The 24,207-nt window shown below is 37.6% G+C and overlaps 1 protein-coding gene and 1 long non-coding RNA gene across 3 annotated transcripts in view; both read left to right on the top strand.

The window, feature by feature from the left end:
• LOC145537167 (uncharacterized) overlaps positions 1–24,207 on the top strand; it is a 966,757-nt gene that overhangs the window by 919,024 nt on the left and 23,526 nt on the right. The gene's annotated exons all lie outside the window — the stretch shown is intronic.
• On the top strand, positions 1,588–4,385 carry LOC145536217 (protein ECT2). Of its 2 annotated transcripts, XM_081565075.1 has the most exons (2): positions 1,593–1,905; positions 1,999–4,385. In XM_081565075.1, exons 1-2 carry the CDS (start codon positions 1,697–1,699, stop codon positions 4,349–4,351), a joined length of 2,562 nt encoding a protein of 853 aa, XP_081421201.1. In that variant the 5' UTR covers positions 1,593–1,696; the 3' UTR covers positions 4,352–4,385. The 2 variants fall into 2 exon arrangements, with proteins under 2 accessions (XP_081421200.1, XP_081421201.1); XM_081565074.1 differs by having other exon boundaries at positions 1,588–4,385.

Consider the following 24,207-nt stretch of genomic DNA (forward strand, 5'->3'; position numbering starts at 1 on the left):
ATGTCAGGGAAATATTGACTTGAGCTCCGCTAAGTATCCAATGAACAAATCATGTTTCCAAAATAGTAGGTATGTCACATAGCTTCCAGAAATCCCTGTGACTGTATCAAAATATCCTGAGTAAGATGAGATGCTTGCAAGTGAGTTCTTTTAAAATTCAGATGGTTTCATAGTTTTCACAAACATTGGTGAATATTAAATATCAGAGATGTGATCATTCTATGTGTTGTTTAATTACCAGAATTCTCATATTCGAGGGGGCTCCTTTTTGGATTATGACTGAGGAAGGTAAGGACATAAATAAAATCAGGTGATTTACTTGGATCGATACAAAGTGGACACTTTCTGTACCTCTGTCTTAGCAAACAGTGCTTGTCTTAGGTTGTGTTCTCCCAACAGCAAACCCAGAGCAGGGATTTAAATGCACATAGCTTATTTGGGAGGTAGTTCCAGCAATTACGGAGCAGGAAAGGAAGACATAGGATAGACAAGGGAAAGAAGCCAGTACGGACTGCATTGTGATCGGGTTCCCACTGAGGGCAACTGGGCCACAATCCCACTGAGAAATTTCAGGAGACAGTGGAGAAGACACCTGTGAGCTGATCCACCCAAGAGCCAAGGGGACTCATGGTATATTTCTTCCGCTTCTGATTGTCATTTATGGATGGACAACTGCTCCCAAGGGCAAAAGTCCCCAGAGTGGGCCTGCCCTGTGCATAGCTTGAGCAAGCTCCTTGGGCTGGAGACTGCCTTCTGGTAGAGAGACACAGAAGCTTGTAGTAAGATGCCCTTGACTCTTGAGTGGGACACTGATTGCATCTGTGATGGCACTATTATTGCCTAAAATATCAACCTGAAGTCCCCTAAATGAAAAATTAAAATAGGTCAGAGTTTGGGATCAGACCTGTGAAATCCAAGTTCTAATAACTGCCTTAAAAAATAAGGAAACCAATATTTTCCTGATATTCCTCAAAACTGTTGCTTACCCAAGAAAATATATGGAACCCTTGTAAATGGGTTCCCTCCCCATTTTTCCAGCCAAGGCTGTTGTATGCCAGCTCAGTTTAAACAGAAAACCTCACTGGTTCTGACTTGCTTTTGTCAATTTGCTGATGGCCTGGGGTGCTTCTTTTACATACACTTTATAACTGAAAGAGTGGTCCTTGGAGATGAGTCTTGATAATCATTTTAATTAGCAGCAAGTTGAAGACTATCTTTTCTTTCTTCCCCCAGTAACCTTAATGAACCAAGAGATAAGCTTAAAAAGTTTTGCCCCAAAGGTTTCTCAGCTGGCAACTGATCAAAGTGTGCAGAGGCAAAAATATTAGACAACTATTTCCTATTCAGGCAGATTTTAAACTGTTAGTTATAGTCCAGCTAAGAGGTGGAGGAAGGTCCAAGATTACTAGAATCGTTTATAAGCTGGTGTCAGCACTTCTTTGTTCTACTCTGAAACTACAAAGACTCCAGGAAAAAAAAAAAAAAAATTCATGTGCATCCCAAAGATAAACTTCTAAAAAAATCTTCTTTACTCCCTGAGGAGCTTATCTCTTCCCAACTATCCTTAATAACTACCTTTAGGAATTGGCTGTGGCTGCCGGCGAGGAATGGCGGTAACGGTGAGAAGGACCTGTGCTTGAAAAGGTGGAACTTCCAGGGCGTCCTTTGAGAGTGTCATCATAGAAGAGAACAAACAATGGCAGATAGTAGTGCATTATCATCCACTACTGGCAGTACAAGCTTGGCAGACTCTTCCATTTTTGATTCTAAAGTTGCTGAAACTTCCAAGGAAAACTTATTTATTAGATCTACTTCATATGTTGAAGAAGAAATGCCTCAGATTGAAACAAGAGTCATACTGGTTCAAGAAGCTGGAAAACAGGAAGAGCTTATAAAAGCCTTAAAGACTGTTAAAATAATGGAAGTCCCTGTTATAAAGATAAAAGAAAGTTGTCCTGGAAAATCGGATGAAAAATTAATAAAAAGTATTGTTAATATGGAAATTAAAGTGCCGTTTGTAAAGATGGAATCAGTTGAAGAACTTAAAAGTTTGGATTCTCCAGAATTTGAAAATGTATTCATAGTCATGGACTTCCAGGATTCTGTCTTTAATGAGTTATACCAGGCTGATTGTAGAGTTATTGGACCACCAGTTGTATTAAACTGTGCAGAAAAAGGAGAGCCTTTGCCATTTTCATGCCGCCCACTCTATTGTACAAGCATGATGAATCTAGTACTGTGTTTTACTGGATTCGGGAGGAAAGAACTAGTCAGATTGGTGACATTGGTTCATCACATGGGTGGAGTTACTCGAAAAGACGCTAATTTAAAAGTTACACATTTGGTGGCAAATTGTACACAAGGAGAAAAATTCAGGGTAGCTGTGAGCCTGGGTACTCCAATTATGAAACCAGAATGGATTTATAAAGCTTGGGAAAGGCGGAATGAACAGGACTTCTGCGCATCAATTGATGACTTTAGAAACGAATTTAAAGTTCCTCCATTTCAAGATTGCATTTTAAGTTTCCTGGGTTTTTCGGATGAAGAGAAAAACAATATGGAAGGAATGACTAAAATGCAAGGAGGAAACTATTTACCAGTTGGAGATGAAAGATGCACTCACCTTATAGTTGAAGAGAATATAGTAAAAGAACTTCCATTTGAACCTTCAAAGAAACTTTATGTTGTGAAACAAGAGTGGTTCTGGGGAAGCATTCAAATGGATGCCCGAGCTGGAGAAACTATGTATTTATATGAAAAGGCTAATACACCTGAGCTCAAGAAATCGGTGTCACTGCTTTCTCTAAATACCCCAAACAGCAATCGCAAAAGACGTCGTTTAAAAGAGACACTTGCTCAGCTTTCAAGAGAGGCAGACTTGTCACCTTTCCCTCCCCAAACACCAAAGTCTTGTACTAAGTCTTCTAAGAATTCCACTCCAGTTCCTTCAAAGCAGTCAGCCAGGTGGCAAGTTGCAAAAGAGCTCTATCAGACTGAAAGTAATTATGTAAATATATTGGCCACAATTATTCAGTTATTTCAAGTGCCATTGGAAGAGGAAGGACAACGAGGTGGGCCTATCCTTGCATCAGAAGAAATTAAGACTATTTTTGGTAGTATTCCAGATATCTTTGATGTGCACACTAAGATAAAGGATGATCTTGAAGACCTTATTGTTAATTGGGATGAGAGCAAAAGCATTGGTGATATCTTTCTTAAATATTCCAAAGATTTGGTGAAAATCTATCCTCCCTTTGTGAACTTCTTTGAAATGAGCAAGGAAACTGTTATTAAATGTGAAAAACAGAAACCAAGATTTCATGCTTTTCTGAAGATAAACCAAGCTAAGCCAGAATGTGGACGGCAAAGCCTTGTTGAACTTCTCATCCGACCAGTACAGAGGTTACCCAGCGTTGCATTACTTTTAAATGATCTTAAGAAGCACACATCTGAAGAAAATCCTGACAAAAGCACTCTAGAAAAAGCTATTGAATCACTAAAGGAAGTAATGACCCATATTAATGAGGATAAGAGAAAAACAGAAGCTCAAAAGCAAATTTTCGATGTTGTTTATGAAGTAGATGGATGTCCAGCTAATCTTTTATCTTCTCACCGAAGCTTAGTTCAGCGAGTTGAAACAATTTCTCTAGGTGAGCACCCCTGTGACAGAGGAGAACACGTAACTCTTTTCCTCTTCAATGACTGCCTGGAGATAGCAAGAAAACGACACAAGGTTATTGGTACTTTTAGGAGTCCTCACGGCCAGACCCGACCCCCAGCTTCTCTTAAGCATATTCATCTAATGCCTCTTTCTCAGATTAAGAAGGTGGTAGACATACGAGAGACAGAAGATTGCCATAATGCTTTTGCATTGCTTGTGAGGCCACCAACAGAGCAAGAAAATGTGCTGTTCAGTTTCCAGATGACATCAGAGGAACTTCCAAAAGAAAACTGGCTAAAGATGCTATGTCGACATGTAGCCAACACCATTTGTAAAGCAGATGCTGAGAATCTTATTTACACTGCTGATCCAGAATCCTTTGAAGTAAATACAAAAGATATGGACAGTACATTGAGTAGAGCATCTAGAGCAATAAAAAAGACTTCAAAAAAGGTTACAAGAGCATTCTCTTTCTCCAAAACTCCAAAAAGAGCTCTTCTAAGGGCTCTTATGACATCCCAAAGTTCAGCAGAGGGAAGTAGTCCTTCTAGTAATGAGAAGCATGTAATGAGTCGTCTGGCTAGCACATCATCATTAGCAGGCATCCCATCTCCCTCCCTTGTCAGTCTTCCTGCCTTCTTTGAAAGGAGAAGCCATACTTTAAGTAGATCTACAACTCATTTGATATGAAGCTTAAAAAATAAATCTTAATTTGTACAAAGTTATAAACACCTCATAGTCAAATAAGAAACTGACTTAAATGCTGCTTAATGTTAACACTTGGTGAAAGCTAGAAAGAAGATAACACTAAACTATGCCATTTTATTTTTTTCTTGAAAGAGTAAGTTTAACCTCTGACATTTTTTGAGTTAATTCATGTAAAAAGTTATATTGATTTTGGTGTAATTTTTCTCTTTGTTGAATCCAGTTGAAGACCAGTCATTTAAGTTATTCATGATATTAGTAACTTTGCCATATGATACAGTAAATAAATTTTATTGGTTGATGCCAAAAAAAAAAAAAAAAAAAAAATAACTACCTTTAATCTTTTCTAGTCTCACAGTTGAGGAAATCCTTAAATATGCAGTTAAAACTGAACAAAACCAGAACCATAAAGCACAAGAGAGTAAGACAAAATATTCACTCACATCTGTACACTTTTGCTCTATTTTCCTTTTAGATGAAGTTTATAAGGTCCATTTCCATTTTGATCAGACCCTATTTTGATTTTTTTTAGGATGATGGTTTGGATTTTTTTTTTTTTTTTTAGGATAATGGTTTTCTCTCTTGCTTTCTTTCACTTTCTTTGAGCCAGTCTTAGGCCAACTGTTAGAACAGGTTCAAATGCTCCAAGAAAATGCTTCATTATATGTCAGTACATTCTCATTCTTCTTTAAACTTACCTGAACACCTGTACCCTGAGTGAGGCAATACTGGGAAGAGATAGTAAGGGGAAGACCTCAGATGAAGAAGAGAGCTCTACCAACTGAGCCCTTTGTTGCAGAACAGCACTTTCTAGTGAGCATTTTCTAATCATTCTTGTTTTCCAGAAACAAGTTCTCTGCTGTTATATTTTCAGTAACTAGTGTCATTTTAGAGATGCTCTTTTTATGTGCAAGTCAGATGGCACATTTTAAATCATCTCCTCTTGTAAAATGCCATGATAGAGAGCATTATATAAATTCAAGGCATGTACAGTACTATGCACAATTCTTGCTGAATAAAAGTAGATCTTAGCATCATCTAGTTAGTCTCTATACAACCCTTTAATGACCCATGCCATATGAAACACTCAGGTGGTTAGTAAGGTTGTTTCAGCTTCATTAAACCAAGCATCTAGTGTACATATAAATTGTTTAGGTGCTTGATCACATTGTTTTCACATCTGATCTGCTGACTTGGCTTTGTGGCAGTACAGCCCTGGAATCCCACTGATTCTCTGAAAATGTTGTGTTTATTTCTGATGAATAATGCTATCTTTAAGTTACTTTTCCAACATTTCCATAATGATTGGCATAGGCCCTGACTTTGTTACATGTCTCCATTAGTTGATCATAATAAAAATAATACCAGGCTCACTTAAAGATGAAATGTATAAAACAGAACATTGTTACTATTCTGAAGTGAGACTGAACAATGCAAAGTACTGCTAGACTTGGGTTTTCTGGAAATATAGTCTTTGCTGTTTTCAGAAAATAACTTGAAGTATTCTTTTGGACTGTCTAATGAGATGAATTACTAGATTTATTGCCTTTCATAAACTTGAAGGGGTTGAATGGTTGTTCTTTTTCTTGTCTGATCCAGTTCTCTTTAAGTGTTTCAAGCCAGCGTTGGCATCTCAGCATGTGGCTTTTCCAGGACTGTCTGGTGGTATTGCTGTGAAATGTGATTAGGGAATTTGAGAGAGAAAGAAGTTGGCTGAAGGTCATTATCAATTAGATGAAAACTAAAGGCTACTGAGCTACTCAAATACAGTAATGAATAATTATCCAAACTTTCTGAAAGACATTTAGAATGTAATATCACTGTGGATTTTCATTAAGTTGAAAAATAGCAGAATCAAGTCCATCCAGACACCCAAATACATGTATCTCCATGGCAGGGCAATTTCCTGTAATCAGAGAGAAGTGGGGAATGGGCTGAGGTTGGAGCAGGATTACAGTATAGCTTAAGCCATCATCAGTAGGTACCTAAATAGGTAAGAGAAGCTTAAGCCAAAGTATGGCCCTTTAATTACCAATCCTAGTAGCCTCACAGGCCTCTGAATGATGACAGGAAGTTCTGCCACAGTTTCTTGGTTATTAGAGAAAAAAATAAGGTAGCCATCTCCTGAGACCAGCATTTGCCTCACCTAATGGAGGGGGATTAGGTTCTTTGCTTGTTTCTCTAATAGGCTGATATAAAATACTAATTTTCCCCAGTTTAAAATTATATTGCAAACATTCCCTGTGAGCATATAAGTGTATAACAACAACTTAATTGTTTTGAAAGGTAAAATGCAGAATAAACAACTCTCCACAAAACTGGATCCTTTTCTCATGTATTACTTTAATTACAGTCATTTCAACAGCATCACCAATTACATCTCCTATTTTTCTCAAAAGCAATATAATTATAGATAAATAACTCAAGCAAAGATGTGGCCATGCAGGCCCAGAAACATGTGACTGATTCTAGTGAGCCCAGAATGAATAATAATTTAATATTTATCATTGAACTCTATAAGCAAAAGGAAACCATAATAATGCAAGTCTTAAGCATTAAAAAGGAAAAGATATGGCAATCCCACCAGAAGAAACCACTTTACCTAGAATAGACTACAAAGAGTGGGAAAATAAAAGTCAAAGAGCCATCATAAAATCCTCCATTAGAGGTCAGAAAATTTTGGAAAATTAGAAATCAAAATTTAAGACGGTGTTCAGTGATTTGGCCCAAATTACAAACAATAAGAGTCTATGATGAAGGTAGATATTATAGATCAGCTTTTTTTCTCATTTCTCAGTTAGAGAATGCTTTGTAAAATTAGGCTGTGTTATGTCTCAGAAATGCATTGAATTGTCCAAACATATCTGAGTCAGAACTTCTAAAGAAGATAAAGCAGTCAAATGCATCCATAGAAAATAGAAAAACTAAATTACGTATCTATTCTGTGAAAGGAACTCTTCGGCAGCTATGAATCATAAGATGAAAATTAGTTCTGTGTTTAACTGCAGGAAAACTAAATCCAAATTAAACTAATTTAGTGCTGTCATTTTTATACATTAAACAAATATTATGAAGGAAACAATCAACAGAGTGCAAAGGAAAATTACAGACTGGAAAAAATACTTGTAGATCATATCTGATATAGGTTAACATCCAAAATACAAGGTCCTCTTCCAACTCAATAGCAAAAATAAATACAGCTTAATTAAAAATGGGTAAAGGAACTAAATAAACGTTTCTTCAAACAAGACATACAAATAGCAAGCAGGTATATGAAAAAGTGCTTAACCTCAATAATCATTGAAGTGAAGTGAAGTGAAAATTGCTTAGTCATGTCCGACTCTTTGTGACCCCTTGGACTATACAGTCCATGGAATTCTCCAGGCCAGAATACAGGAGTGGGTAGCCTTTGCCTTCTCCAGGGGATCTTCCCAACCCAGGGGTCGAACCCAATAATCATTAGAGAAATGCAAATAAAACGACAGTGCAATATCACGTCACACCTGTTAAGATGGCCATTATCAAAAATTAACAAGTGTTGGAAAGGATGTAGAGAAACTGGAAACCTTGTGCAGTGTTGGTGGGAATGTGACACTGTATAGCTGATAAGAAAAACAGTATGGAGAATCCTCAAAAAATTAAAAATAAAATTACCATATGATCCAGAAATCCCACTCTGGGTACTTATCCAAAGACTTGAAATCATGATCCTGAAGAAATATTTGGACTATATGTTCACTGCAGCATTATTCATAATAGCCAAGATGTAGAATCAACCTAAATGTCCTTGAGAGATGAATGGATAAATAAAATGTGGAATGTGTGTACATGTGTGTGTGTATACAATGTGATATTATTTGGCATTAAAACTAAGGAAATCCTATCATATTGCAAAAAACAGGATGAACCTTGAAGACAGTTTGTTGTTCAGTCATCAAGTCATGTCTGACATTTTGTGACCCCATGGTCCACAGAATGCCAGGCATCCCAGTACTTCACCATCTCCCAGAATTTGCTCACACTCGTGGACATTGAGTCAGTGATGCCATGCAACCATCTCATCCTCGGTTGCCTCCTTCTCCCCATGCCCTCAGTCTTTCCCAGCATCAGGGTCTTTTCCAGTGAGAAGACTCTTTGCATCAAGTGACCAAAGTATTGGATCTTCAGATTCAGCATCAGTCCTTCCAATGAACATTCACGATTGATTCCTTTAGGATTGCCTGGTTGGCTCTCCTTGCTGTCCAGGGGACTCTCAATAGTCTTCTCCAGCACCACAGTTCAAAAGCATCAATTCTTCAGTGCTCAGCCTTCTTTATGGTCCAATTCTGACATTCGTACATGACTACTGGAAAAATCATAACTTTGACTACACAGAGCTTTGTTGGCAAACTGATGTCTCTGCTTTTTTAGTATGCTGTCTAGATTTGTCTAGGTTTGCAGGAGCACGGTGGCTATGACGGCTCAGGAGTGCAGCTGAGAGGAGCTAACCAGTGTCCAAGGTCAGGGGCGGTGGCTGAGAGGAGCTACCCCACATCCAAGGTAAGGAGCAGCAGCTGCGCTTTGCTGGAGAAGCCATGAAGAAATACCACACGTCCAAGGTAAGAGAAACCCAAGTAAGATGGTAGGCACTGAGAGAGGGCATCAGAGGGCAGACAGACTGAAACCACAATCACAGACAACTAGCCATTCTGATCGCACGGACCACAGCCTTGTCTAACTCAGTGAAATTAAGCCATGCCGTGTGGGGCCACCTAAGACTGACAGGTCATGGTGGAGAGGTCTGACAGAATGTGGTCCACTGGAGAAGGGAATGGCAAACCACTTCAGTATTCATGCCTTGAGAACACCATGAACAGTATGAAAAGGCAAAAAGATAGGACACTGAAAGATGAACTCCCCAGGTCGGTAGGTGCCCAATATGCTACTGGAAATCAGTAGAAATATAACTCCAGAAAGAATGAAGGGATGGAGCCAAAGCAAAAACAATACCCAGTTGTGGATGGGACTGGTGATAGAAGCAACGTCCAATGCTGTAAAGAGCAAGATTGCATAGGAACCTGGAATGTTAGGTCCATGAATCAAGGCAAATTGGAAGTGGTTAAACAGGAGATGACAAGGGTGAACATCGATATTCTAGGAATCAGCAAACGAAGATGGGCTGGAATGGGTGAGTTTAACTCAGATGACCATTATATCTACTACTGTGGGCAGGAATCCCTTAAAAGAAATGGAGTAGCCATCATAGTCAACAAAAGAGTCTGAAATGCAGTACTTGGATGTAATCTCAAAAATGACAGAATGATCTCTGTTTCAAAGGCAAACCATTCAATATCACAGTAATCCAAGTCTATGCCCCGACAAGTAACACTGAAGAAGCTGAAGTTGAATGGTTCTATGAAGACCTACAAGAACTTCTAGAACTAACACCCAAAAAAGATGTCCTTTTCATTATAGGAGACAGGAATGCAAAAGTGGGAAGTCAAGAAACACCTGGAGTAACAGGCAAATTTGGCCTTGGAATACAAAACAAAGCAGGTCAAAGGCTAACAGAGTTCTGTCAAGAGAACGCACTGGTCATAGCAAACACCATCTTCCAACAAGACAAGAGAAGACTCTACACATGGACATCACCAGATGATCAACACCGAAATCAGATTGATTATATTCTTTGCAGCCAAAGATGGAGAAGCACTATACAGTCAGCAAAAAGAAGACCAAGAGCTGACTGTGGCTCAGATCATGACCTGCTTATTGCCAAATTCAGACGGAAATTGAAGAAAGTAGGGAAAACCACTAGACCATTCAGGTATGACCTAAATCAAATCCCTTATGACTATACAGTGGAAGTGATAAATAGATTAAAGGAACTAGATCTGATAGACAGAGTGCCTGATGAACTATGGACGGAGGTTCGTGACATTGTACAGGAGACAGGAATCAAGACCATCCCCAAGAAAAAGAAATGCAAAAAAGCAAAATAGCTGTCTGAGGAGGCCTTACAAATAGCTGTGTAAAGAAGAGAAGTGAAAAGCAAAGGAGAAAAGGAAAGATATTCCCATTTGAATGCAGAGTTCCAAAGAATAGCAAGCAGATAAAAGAAAGCCTTCCTCAGCTATCAATGCAAAGAAATAGACAAAAACAATAGAATGGGAAAGACTAGAGATCTCTTCAAGAAAATTACAGATACCAAGGGAAAATTTCATGCAAAGATGAGCTCAATAAAGGACAGAAATGGTAGGGACCTAACAGAATCAGAAGATATTAAGAAGAGGTGGCAAGAATACACAGAAGAACTGTACAAAAAAGATCTTCACGACCCAGACAATCACGATGGTATGATCACTCACCTAGAGCCAGACATCCTGGATTGGGAAGTCAGGTGGGCCTTATGAAGCATCACTACGAATAAAGCTAATGTAGGTGATGGAATTCCAGTTGAGCCATTTCGAATCATCAAAGATGATGCTGTGAAAGTGTTGCCCTCAATATGCCAGCAAATTTGGAAAACTCAGCAGTGGCCACAGGACTGGAAAAGGTCAGTTTTCATTCCAATCCCAAAGAAAGGCAATGCCAAAGAATGCTCAAACTACTGCACAATTGCACTCATTTCACATGCTATTAAAGTAACGCTCAAAATTCTCTAAGCCAGGCTTCAGCAATACGTGAACTGTGAACTTCCAGATGTTCAAGCTGGTTTTAGAAAAGGCAGTGGAGCCAGAGATCAAATTGCCAACATCTGCTGGATCATCAAAAAATCAAGAGAGTTCCAGAAAAAAACATCTATTTCTGCTTTATTGACTATGTCAAAGCCTTTGTCTATGTGGATCACAATAAACTGTGAAAAATTCTGAAAGAGATGGGAATACCAGACCACCTGACCTGCCTCTTGAGAATCCTGTATGCTAGTTAGGAGGCAACAATTAGAACAGGCCATGGAACAACAGACTGGTTCCAAATAGGAAAAGGAGTACGTCAAGGCTGTATATTGTCACCCTGCTTATTTAACTTATATGCAGAGTACATCATGAGAAACGCTGAGCTGGAGGAAGCACAGCTGGAATCAAGATTGCTGGGAGAAATATCAATAACCTCAGATATGCAGATGACACCACCCTTATGGCAGAAAGCGAAGAAGAACTAAAGAGCCTCTTGATGAAAGTGAAAGAGGAGAGTAAAAAGTTGGCTTAAAGCTCAACATTCAGAAAACTAAGATCATGGCATCTGATCCCATCACTTCATGGCAAATATATGTGGAAACAGTGGCTAACTTTATTTTTTTGGGCTCCAAAATCACTGCAGATAGTGATTGCAGTCATGAAATTAAAAGACACTTATTCCTTGGAAGGAAAGTTATGACCAACCTAGACAGCATATTGAAAAGCAGAGACATTACTTTGTCAACAAAGGTCCATCTAGTCAAGGCTATGGTTTTTCCAGTGCTCATGTGTGGATGTGAGTGTTGGAATATAAAGAAAGCTGAGCACCGAAGTATTGATGATTTTGAACTGTGGTGTTGGAGAAGACTCTTGAGAGTCCCTTGGACTGCAAGGAGATCCAACCAGTCTATCCTAAAGGAGATCAGTCCTGGGTGTTCATTGGAAGGATTGATGTTGAAGCTGAAGCTCCAATACTTTGGCCACCTCATGCAAAGAGTTGACTCATTGGAAAAGACCCTGATGCTGGGAAGGATTGAGGGCAGGAGGAGAAGGGGACGACAGAGGATGAGATGGTTGGGTCGCATCACCGACTCAATGGACATGCGTTTGGGTGGACTCCGGGAGTTGGTGATGGACAGGGAGGCCTGGAGTGCTGTGGTTCATGGAGTCATAAAGAGTAGGACATGACTGAGAGACTGAACTGAACTGAAGTAGGTTTGTCATAGCTTTTCTTCCAAGGAGCAAGCATTTTTTTAATTTCATGGCTGCAGTGACCATCTTCATTGGTTTTGGAGCACAAGAAAATAAAATCTATCACTGTTTCCACTTTCCCCATCTGTTTACAATGAAGTGATGGGACCAAATGCTGTGAATCTTAATTTTTTGAATGTTGAGTTTCAAGCCAGTTTTTTCACTCTCCTCTTTCACCTTCATCAAGAGGTTCTTTAGTTCTTCTTTGCTTTTTGCCATTACAGTAGTATCATCTGCATATCTGAGGTTGTCGATATTTCTCCCAGCAATCTTGAATCTAGCTTGTGCTTCATCAAGCATGGCATTTCACATGATGTACTCTGCACAGAAGTTAAATAAGCAGGGTGACCATATACAGCCTTGATGTAGTCCTTTCCCAATTTTGAACCAGTCTTTTGTTCCATGTCTGGTTCTAAATGCAGCTCTTCTTGACTTGCATACAGGTTTCTCAGGAGGCAGGTAAGATTGTCTGGCATTCCCATCTCTTTCAGAATTTTCCACAGTTTGTTGTGATCCACACAGTCAAAGGCTTTAGTATAGTCAATGAAGCAGAAGTAGATGTTTTCCTGGAATTCTCTTGCTTTTTCCATGATCCAGTGGATGTTGCCAATTTGATTTCTGGTTCATCTTCCTTTTCTAAAGCCAGCTTATACCTCTGGAAGTCCTAAGTTCACGGAATGTTGAAGCCTAGCTTCAAGGATTTTGAGCATTACCTTGCTAGCATGTGAAATGAGCGCAATTGTGCAGTAGTTTGAACATTCATTGGCAGTGCCTTTCTTTGGGATTGGAATGAAAACTGACCTTTTCCAGTCCTGTGGCCACTGCTGAATTTTCCAAATTTGCTGGCATATTGAGTGCAGCACTTCACAGCATCATCTTTTAGGATTTGAAATAGCTCAGCTGGAATTCTGTCACTTTGACTAGCTTTGTTTGGAGTAATGCTTCCTAAGACCCAGTTGACTTCACACTTCAGGATGTCTGGCTCTAGGTGAGTGACCACACCATTGTGGTTATCCAGGTCATTAAGACCTTTTTTTTGGTACAGTTCTTCTGTGTATTTTTGCCACCTCTTCTTAATCACTTCTGCTTCTGTTAAGCCCTTACTGTTTCTGTCCTTTATATGTTAAGTGAAATAAGCCAGTCACCAAAGGATAAATACTGAATGATTCTACTTATATTAGGTATCTAAAATAGCAAAACTCATAGAAGAAGAACAATTATGGTGGCTGCCAGGAGCTAGGGGAAATGGAGTGTTGCTGTTCAATGAGTATACAGTTTCAGTTATACAAGATATTCACTTATTCTAGAGCTTTGCTATACAACATGGTGCCTATAGTAAACATTACTGTGCTGTACACTCAAACATTTATTAATAGGGTAAATCTTATGTGTGTTTTTACTACAATAAAAAATACCATTTTTACATGTAATCATTTCAACCTGTTTTTGAGATGTTTTGTCACTAAGACGTATCAATTATTGGCACAGAAATATTAAAAAAAAAAATGAATATCACTGTGGTTGCCAAAAAGGAAAGCATGATAAAATATAGATGATTATTTACTGCTTCGTTTTATAATAAACTATTTTTTAAACTTTTTTAGAAGTATATCACATATCCCAAATCAGAAATATATGGCTCAGGTATTTATTACAAAAGTGAACACACCAAGCAACCATCACTCAGATCAAGACAGCAAATTATCAGCCTCCAAAAAGCCACACCATCTTGCCTCCTCTCAGTCAGGATCCATTTATCTCCCACTATCCTGAATTCCAAGAACACACATTACTTTTGCTTCTTCTTGAACTTTATGAAAAAATAATCATACAGTATCTATTCTTTGGTGCCTAACTTCTTTCAGGCAATAATATTATTTACCTATTCTATACTTGATGCAAATTTAATGGTGTTTCCCCCCCTATTTCCTATTCATTTCAAATAAAGCTGCTGTAAACACTTCTGAACAGGTCTGGTACAAATATGTATACATTTCTATTGGTGACATGCCTCAGAGTGGAATTTTGGAGTCTTGGGATATGCATGTGTTCAATTTTGGTAAACAATGACACAGTTTTCATTCAATCAGTTAAACCTCCCACCAGTAGTATACACATTTCTCCTTGATCCACATTCTTGCCCACATTAGATAAGTTTAGATTTTTTTTTTAATTTTAGCCATTTTGGTAAGTCTTTAGATGTTTAGTTTCCCTCTTTAAAGTTAGTTTAGCATTTGAATATCATATTTTATGAAATGCCTATTTAAGTCTCTTGCCTGTTTTTCTGTTCCTTTGTCTTTTCATTTAAGCAAACAAATAAACACAAAAATAACAGCTGGCCCATTTCTCCCACCTACCTCCTCAGGCAACCACCAGTCAATTCTCTGTATTTATCAGTTATGAGCTTGGGTTTAGTTTTTGCTACTGTTGTTTCTTTTTTCAGATTCCACATATAAGTGAAATCACATGGTATTTGTCTTTCTCTGATTGACTTTAATCAGCATAATGCCTTCAAGGTCCATCCATGTCACAAATGGCAAGATCCCATTCTTTTTATGGTCAAATAATCTTCCATTGTATGTATGTGTGTGTGTGTATATATATATATATATATATATATATATGCATGTTATGTGTGTGTGTGTGTGTGTGTGTGTGTGTGTGTGTGTGTATCACTTTTCTTTATCCTTTCTTTATCCAATCATGCACTGATGGATACTTTGGTTGTTTCTGTCTTGGCTATTGAAAATATTGCTGCCATGAACACATGAATATGGGGGTGCAGATTATCTTTTTAAATTAGTGTTTTACTTTTCTTCTGATAAATATCCAGAAGTGGAATTGGTAAGTCATATAGTAGTTCTATTTTTAATTTTTTGAGGATCCTTTATACTGTTTTCCATCGTGGCTGTACCAGTTTACATTCCCATCAGTGGTCCGCAGAGGTTCCCTTTTCTTCACATCCTAGCAGATACTTGTTACTTCTTGTCTGTTTGATAATAACCATTCTGACAGGTGTGAGGTGATATCTCATCATGGTTTTGATTTGCATTTCCCTGATGGTGGGTTATGTTGAACATTTTTTCATGTACAGGTTGGATATCTATTGGGTTGGCCAAAAGGTTCATTTGGGTTTTTCTGTACCGTTTTACGGAAAAATCTGAATGAACTTTTTGGCCAATCTAGTGTATGTCTTCTTTGGAAAAATGTCTATTCATATCTTATGCCCATTTTAATCAATTTTTTTTTGCTATTGAGCTATATGAATTCTTTATACAGTTTGGATATTAACCTCTTGTCAAATATAAGACTTGAAAATATTTTCTTCTCTTCAATCGGTTGCCTTTTCATTTTGTTGATGACTTCCTTTGGTGTGTAGATGTTTCTTAGTTTGGTGAGTGCCAGTTGTTTATTTTTGCTTTTGTTGCCTTTGTTTTTGGGGTTATATCTGAAAAATCATCACTAAGATCAATGTCAAGGAGCTTACCACCTATGTTTTCTTCTAAGAGTTGTATGGTTTCAAGACTTACATTCAAGTCTTCAGTCCATTTTGACTTAATTTTTGTGTATGGTGCAAGACAGTGGTCAAGTTTCATTCTTTTGCATGCATGTGGCTGTCCAATTTTCCCAACATCATTTATTGAAGAAACTGTCCTTTCCCCATTGTATATTCTTGGCTCCTTTGCTGTAAATTAATTGATCTATATGCATGGTTTTATTTCTGGGCTATTTTTTTCTGTTCCAGTGATCTTTGTGTTTGTTTTTATGCCAGTAACATACTGTTTTCATTATTATAGTTTTGTGATGTAATTTGAAATCAGGAAGCATGATGCCTCCAGCTTTGTTCTTATTTCTCAAGACTTTTTGGCTATTCAGGGTCCTTTGTAGTTCCCTACATACTTTAGGACTGTTTGTTCTATTTCTGTGAAAAATGCCATTGGAATTTTGGTAAGGAGGGCACTTAATCTGTAGATTTCTTTTGGTGGTATGGACATTTAAACAATATTAATTCTTCCAATCCATGAGCATGGAATATCTCCCCATGTATTTGTATCTTCTTCAGTTTCTTCTATCCGTGTCTTACAGTTTTCATGTACAGGTCTTTGACCTCCTGGATAAATTTATTTCTAGGCATTTTATTCTTTTTTTAAAAAAAATTATTAATTTTTTCATTGAAGGATAATTACAACATTGTGCTGGTTTCTGCCATATATCAACATGAATCAGCCATAGGTATACATATGTCCCCTCACTCTTGAAACCCCCTCCCAGCTCTACCCCTTCCCACCCCTCTAGGTTGTTACAGAGCCCCAGTTTGAGTTACCTGAGTCACACAGCAAATTCCCATTTGTTATTTATTTTACATATGGCAGTGTATATTTTCCATGCTACTCTCTGCATTCTTCCAACCCTCTCCTTCCTCCCCCCGCCCATGTCCATAAGTCTGTTCTCTATATCTGCATTTCCAGTGCTGCCTTGCAAATAGGTTCATAATTTCTAGATTCCATATATATGCATTAATATACAATATTTTTCTGTCTTTGACTTACTTCACTCTGTGTAATAGCCTCTAGGTTAGAGCCTATTAGAATTCTAACCTAGAGCCTCATTAGAACTGACTAAAATGTGCTCCTTTTTATGGCTTTATAATATTCTATCAGATATATATATATATATATATATATATACACACCACAAGTTCTTTATCCATTCATCTGTCGATGGACATTTAGGTTGTTTCCATGTCCTAGCTATTGTAAATAGTGCTACAGTGAACATTGGGGTACACGTGTCTTTTTTCAATTTTGGTTTCCTCAGGGTATATGACTAGTAGTGGGATTGCTGGGTCACATGGTAGATTTATTCCTGTCTTTTTAAGGAATCTCCATACTGTCTTCCATAGTGGCTGTATCAATTTACATTCCTACCAACAGTGTAAGAAGTTTCCCTTTCTAACACACCCAATCCAGCATTTATTGTTTTTGGATTTTTTGATGATGCCCATTCTGACTGGTGTGAGGTGATATCTCATTGTAGTTTTGATATATGTTTCTTTAATAATGAGTGATGTTGAGCATCTTTTCATGTGTTTATTAACCATCTGTATGTCTTCTTTGGAGAAATGTCTGTTTAGGTCTTTTGCCCACTTTTTGATTGCATTGTTTGTTTTTCTGGTATTAAGTTGTATGACCTGCTTGAATATTTTGGAAATTAACCCTTTGTCAGTTGTTTCATTTGCTATTATTTTCTCCCATTCTGAGAGTTGTCTTTTCACCTTGTTTATAGTTTCTTTTGCTGTGCAAAAGCTTTTAAGTTTAATTAGGTCCCACTTGTTTATTTCGTTTTTATTTTTGTTACTCTGGTAGGTGGGTCATAGAGGATCTTGCTGTGAGTTATGGCATACGGTGTTCTGCCTATGTTTTCCTCTAAGAGTTTTATAGTTTCTGGTTTCACATTTAGTTCTTTAATCCATTTTGAGTTTATATTTGTGTATGGTGTTAGGAAGTGTTCTAATTTCATACTTTTACATGCAGCTGTCCAGTTTTCCCAGCACCACTTATTGAAGAGACTGTCTTTTCCCCACTGTATATTCTTGCCTCCTTTGTCAAAGATAAGATGCAGATAGGTGTGTGGGTTTATCTCTGGGCTTTCTATATTGCTCCATTGGTCTGTATTTCTGTTTTTGTGCTAGTACCATACTGTCTTAATGACTATAGCTTTCTAGTTTAGTCTGAAGTCAGGAAGGTTGATTTCTCCAGCTCCATTCTTCTTTCTCTCTAGATTGCTTTGACTATTTGAGGTCTTTTGTGTTTCCATACAAATGGTGAAATTTTTTGTTCTAGTTCTGTGAGAAATGATTAGGCATTTTATTCTCTTTGATGCAATTATAAATGGGATTGTTTTGTTAATTTTACTTTCTGATAGTTACTTATTAGTGTATAGAAACACAATGGATTTTTGTATATTGCTTTTGTATCCTGCAATTGTACTGAATTTTTTTTGTTAGTTCTAACACGTTTTTGGTGGAGTCTTTAGTTTTCAATATATAAAATTATGTTGTCCACAAATAATGACAGTTTTACTTCCTCCTTTACAGTTTGTGTGCCTTTTCTTTCTTTTCCTTGCCTAACTCTTGTGGCTAGGACTTCCAATACTATGTTACATACAAATGGTGAGAGTGGGCATCTTTGGCCTGCTCCTGATTTCAGAAGAAAAGCTTTCAGCTTTTCAACATTGAATATGATGTTAGCTGGGCTTGACATATATATTCTTTGTTATGTTGAGGTACATTCCCTTGATACCCACTTTGTTGTGAGTTTTTATCATAAATGGATGTTGAAATTTTGTCAAATGTTTTCTTTGCATCTGTTGAAATGATCATGTGATGTTTATGTATTGTGCAATGTGTTGTATCACTTTGTTTAGCAGACATTGAACCATCCTGCATCACTGGGATAAATCCCATTTGATGATGGTGTATAATTCATTTAATATATTATTGAATTTGGCTTACAGATATTTTGTTGAGGATTTTTGCATCTATGTTCATTGGGAATATTGGCTTGCAATTTTCTTTCTTGGGGTGCCTTTGGTATGGGTATCAGAGTAATGTTGGCCTCATAAAATGAGTTTGGAAGCATTTCTTTTTTTGCTGTTTTTTGGAAGAGTTTGATAAGGACTGGTATTAATTCTTTGAATGTAGAATTCACTGGTGAATCCATCTAGTTCTGGATTTTTGTTTGTTGGGAGATTTTTGATTACTGATTCAGACTCTTTACTAGTGATTGGTCTGTTCTCTATTTATTCATGATTTATTCTTTTGGTTGTATATATATAGTTTATTAATTTCTTCTAATTTTTCCAGTTTGCTGGCACATAAGTATGCTTAGTAGTCTCTTAATGATGTTCTTTATGTCTGTGGTATCATGTTTCATTTCTGATCTTAATTATTTGAGCCCTCTTTTTTTGTTTATCTTTTTTAACCAGCTCTTGGTTTTATTGATCTTTTCTTTTTAGATTCTATTCATTTAATTCTCTTATCTTTGTCATATCCTTCCATCTACCAACTCTGGGCTTCATTTGTTCTTTTCTAGTTCCTTGAGGTGTAAAGTTAGGTTGTTTATTTCAGATCCTTCTTGTTTCTTTAGGCAGACATTTATCACTATGAACTTCCCTCTCAGAACTGCTTTTGCTGCATGCTGTAAGTTTTGGTGTATTGTATTTCTATTTTTATTTGTCTCAAGGCCTTTTTGAATGTCTCTTTTGAGTTCTTTGTTTACTCTTGGATTGTTCAGTAGCATATTGTTTAATCTTCATATATTTGTGAATTTTCCAGTTTTCTTCTTGTAATTGATTTCTAGTTTCATACAGACTTGTTTTGTTGCCTAACATAGCTATCTTGGGGAATGTTCAGTGTGCACTTAAGAAGAATGTGTATTCTGTTGCCTTTGGATGGAATGTTCTGTATATATATCTGCTAAGTTTGTCTGGTATAACATGTCATTTAAGGCTGATATTTCTTTAGTGATTTTCTGTTTGGATGATCTGTCCATTGATGTGAGCGGGGTAGTAAAATCCTGTACTATTTTCGTGTTGCTATGTAGTTCTCCCTTTAGATCTGTTAATATTTGCTTTACATATTTAGTTGCTTTTAGGGTTCCAAAAGTAATCCTGGAGTATATATTAGGATTCCTCCTTCTTGGTGGTCTTTAACTTGAATTTTCACCCCAGGATGCTTCTGAGTCTATTGAAAGCTCTGTCCCACTTATTTGCCTATCAGCAACTGCTTTTGGAATTGTCAAACACCTTGGGGTACAAAGCAATGCCAACTTCCAGGCTCACTTCTCTGATTTTTCTTCTCCGTAGGATCCTAGGGCCACTAATCTAATCCTTGCACCTTGATATATTTCCTGTGCCTTCAAATAGAGGGTTTTTTAAAATAATACTTTATTCATATTTTCTCATTGTTCTCAGTGAGAGACATATTACATTGCTAAACGCTGAACTCCCTCTCAGTCTATCCACAATAGACATAGGCTTACACAAAATCTCTTGAGTGCTTCCTAAATACTGGGTGCTAAACAAAAGGCTTATACTTATTTATCTAATAATCCTCATAGTAACTCTGGGTTCAAGAATTTCCGTTTTATAGACAAAGGTAAAGATATTGTCTGAGACTGTATACTTTGTAATTTCCAGGTATGGAATTTCATACATTTATTTGTATCGTTGTCCTCACATCTTATGCTAGGTATCTGTAATTATTTTAATATTAAATGAGACAAATTTGAAGTTTTGTTTTCCCTTCACATACTAGAAAATGCATCTCTCATCACAGTTGTAGAAGTTGAAAGTTTCCTCAATGTCCAGCATTATTGTTGTGTAATAGTTCACCCGCTTCATTATTTACTTCAACCCATTTCTTCTTTTTTCTAATTTTTATTGGTAAGGTTTCCAAATACACTAAGGAATAGAGAGTAGAATGGATCTTAATGAATTAATCACATAGTTTCAGTCACTATAAATATTTTGGCATTTAAAAAACCTATTCCCCTTTATCTTCTCCTTTGCTATAGCCTTTTAAGCAACACCTCAGAATTTACCCCTTACATACTTAAGTTTGCATCTACAAAAGTAAAAATACTTTTGCTTTATACTTTTAAAAGGTCATACTGAATGTGTCTTGCTCATATCAAACTGGAGCTCAACCTTAGAAAAAAAGCATCATCATTCCAGAAGTTCTATTCTAGGTATTTACTCAAGAATCAAATGTATATGTTCACCAAAATGCATGTACAAGAATTTTCATAGCAGCTATATTCACAGTATTAAAAAAAATTAAGAACTACCTAATAACCAACAGAAGACTATATATAGTATATTCATACAACAGAACAAACTACTGCCACATGCATCAACATGAGTGAATTTCATGTACAGAATGTTGAGTAAAAATAAATAGATGAAAAATATATATTACCTTATTTATATACATTTCAAAAATAGGTAGAATTAATTCAGAGTAATAACCTTTAGGAAAAAAATGAGTAACTTTGGGAGGAAATGTTGACTAGGAGAGAGCCTTTCTGTGATGCTGGAAATCTTTTTATATTTTTCTCTATGTGATGGTCACCTGAGTGAATCCCTATGGGAAAGCTCAGATGTCATACACTTTATTCAAAAGTATTACATTATGATTCAGCAAAAAAGTAATTTCCGAAAGAAGTAACAACCATATTCTAGATCAGGAGTTGGAAAATTTTTTCTCAAGGAACCAGAAAGCAAAAAATTTTGGCTTTGTGGGTCATAAGATCTCTGTCACAGCTCCCTACCTGTGTTACAGTGCAAAAGAAGCCATAGATGAGTGTGTTATGATAAAATTTTATGGATATCAACATTTAAACTTCATATAATTTTTGTCATGAAATATTCTTCTTCTAGCAGTGACATTACTTTGCCAACAAAAGTCCGTCTAGTCAAGGCTATGGTTTTTCCAGTGGTCATGTACGGATGTGAGAGTTGGATGGTGAAGAAAGCTGAGCGCTGCAGAATTGATACTTTTGAACTGTGGTGTTGGAGAAGACTCTTGAGAGTCCCTTGGACTGCAAGGAGATCCAATCAATCCATCCTAAAGGAGATCAGTCCTGGGTGTTCATTGGAAGGACTGATGTTGAAGCTGAAACTCCAATACTTTGGCCACCTCATGTGAAGAGTTGACTCATTGGAAAAGACCCTAATGCTGGGTAGGATTGGGGGTGGAGGAGAAGGGGACGACAGAGGATGAGATGGTTGGATGGCATCACTGACTCAATGGACATGGGTTTGGGTAGACTCCGAGAGTTGGTGGTGGACAGAGAGGCCTGCCGTGCTGCAATTGATGGGGTCGCAGAGAGTCGGACACGACTGAGCGACTGAACTGAACTGAAATATGTAGAAACAAGTCTTAGCTCATCCTGCTGCTGCTAAGTCATGTCAGTCGTGTCCGACTCTGTGCGACCCCATAGACGGCAGCCCACCAGGCTCCCCAGTCCCTGGGATTCTCCAGGCAAGAACACTGGAGTGGGTTGCCATTTCCTTCTTCCAATGCATGAAAGTGAAAAGTGAAAGTGAAGTCGCTCAGTCATGTCCGACTCTTCGCGACCCCATGGACTGTAGCAGGCTACTCCGTCCATGGGATTTTCCAGGCAAGAGTACTGGAGTGGGTTGCCAGTGCCTTCTCCGTCTTAGCTCATGAGACATACAAAAATGCAAAGTGGGCATTTTGGACTACATATGGACAAAGGCTGTAGTTTGCAACCCCTGTTCTAGATATGCTTGTGTATAAACATATTAGAAATGTATGTATGAATATGGGCCTGAGAACTAGCAGTTCTAGAAAAGCTGGAGGCCAAATAGCCTGGACATTCATGTGTGGAAGATTTATTTCAGGTTTTCTACAATTGTAGGGGAAGATGAAAAGAGCCAGTGTTCCATGCTGGTTGGTGACAGTGGTCAGTAATGGGAATGTATATTGTTATTTTCATGCTATTATTTACCATGAAAGTAAATAATGCTCTCAGATTGATGTCATTAGACCACAGTATAAGCATTTAACTTTTTCTTCCCTCTGTGCTTTTTATTTACCTGAAATTTTTACTGCACACAGTGGTGACAACAGTAATTTGGAATTTCAGGGAGATGGCAGTAAATGCAGGCAGTTTGTACATGGAATATCTCAAATGAACTTTCTTTACCAGCCCATCTTCAAAGCAGACTTCTGTTATGGACATGTTTTGTGTGCATGTGTGTGCGTGTGTGTGCCTTGGAGATGTTCATGGTAGTGATGATAATAATAAGACTTGGCATTTATATGCTGTTGTCTCCTTTCAAAGTGCTTCTCTCTAAAAAGAACCTAAAGGGTACATTTTTAAGTCCATCTTCTTTTCACAGCAGTAGAAGCCACAGTTTTTACTAACTCCAGAGAATCACTATGGCCTTTTTGAAAATATATACCTAGTTTGCTACCAGGAAACTCTGGCTATGACCAGCATTTTTCCTTCAAAAACTGTGCATTTTGCCCTTTTAATTCTGTTTTTTCTTTCTGCTCTTCTATTATACAAATTGCAGCTAATCATATAAATGAAAGTTAACTCACCTAACCCAATAGTCTCTTTGTATGATTTGAGTTACTTTGAATCATTACACTAACAAAAATATTGTGTATCAACAGAATCTGGATAATTAGTTTTCCATGCTGCCAAAATTTATTTAGTTCTTATATAATAAGCACTACAGGAGTAAGGAATAGTTAAATAAAGGCTTCTTGAGGGAGCTCACAGTCTGTGGGAGAGACAGACTTGGAGGATAGGTCCCATCACATCTCTATCTTTTATAGCTGGCTCCTTCTTCAGATACTCCTACAGGCATGGAGGTGCAGCTTGGACAATAGTGCCTGTGCCAAGAATCGCCTGGGATAATTCCTTGCTTTCCTGAAGTGAATCTCTCTTCTCCCTGGCACCAAATCCCTGCTACTATCTGCTTCTGGCCTTGTGACTTTAACCATCTGCTTTGATTTGACTTTTATGGCTTATAGAGTCAAACTTCCTATTCAACTAAGCTATGCATCCTGCTTGCTTTTGGCCATGCTGAAGCTTCAGGGAAAAGAATTGCTCCATTAGTCCTGTACTCAGAGGACTATGATCGCCTATCTGACCTCTGGCCTGGGGAGAAGTTTCTGGACATATGCCACAAATAGGCATAATATAACTGAGTTGAACAAGTGCAACAGGAGCACAGAGGAATACACCAAACTTCCCTGTGTGGATGTTGGTAATTATCTGCCTCAATTTAAAATCTTCCTCAGAGAATACAACAACCTCATCCAAAAGGAGAAAATTCAGGCAATAATCCTGATTTTTAGCCTCTGTTGCGAGATTCAAACATACAAGAAATGAT

Source organism: Giraffa tippelskirchi, chromosome X (genome assembly GCF_054371585.1).
Source record: "Giraffa tippelskirchi isolate mGirTip1 chromosome X, T2T-mGirTip1v1.2.pri, whole genome shotgun sequence".
Lineage (NCBI taxonomy): Eukaryota > Metazoa > Chordata > Mammalia > Artiodactyla > Giraffidae > Giraffa > Giraffa tippelskirchi.

Coding starts and splice junctions, on each gene's coding strand:
- LOC145536217 (XM_081565074.1), top strand. CDS start 1,697: ATGGCAGATAGTAGTGCATTATCATCCACTACTGGCAGTACAAGCTTG.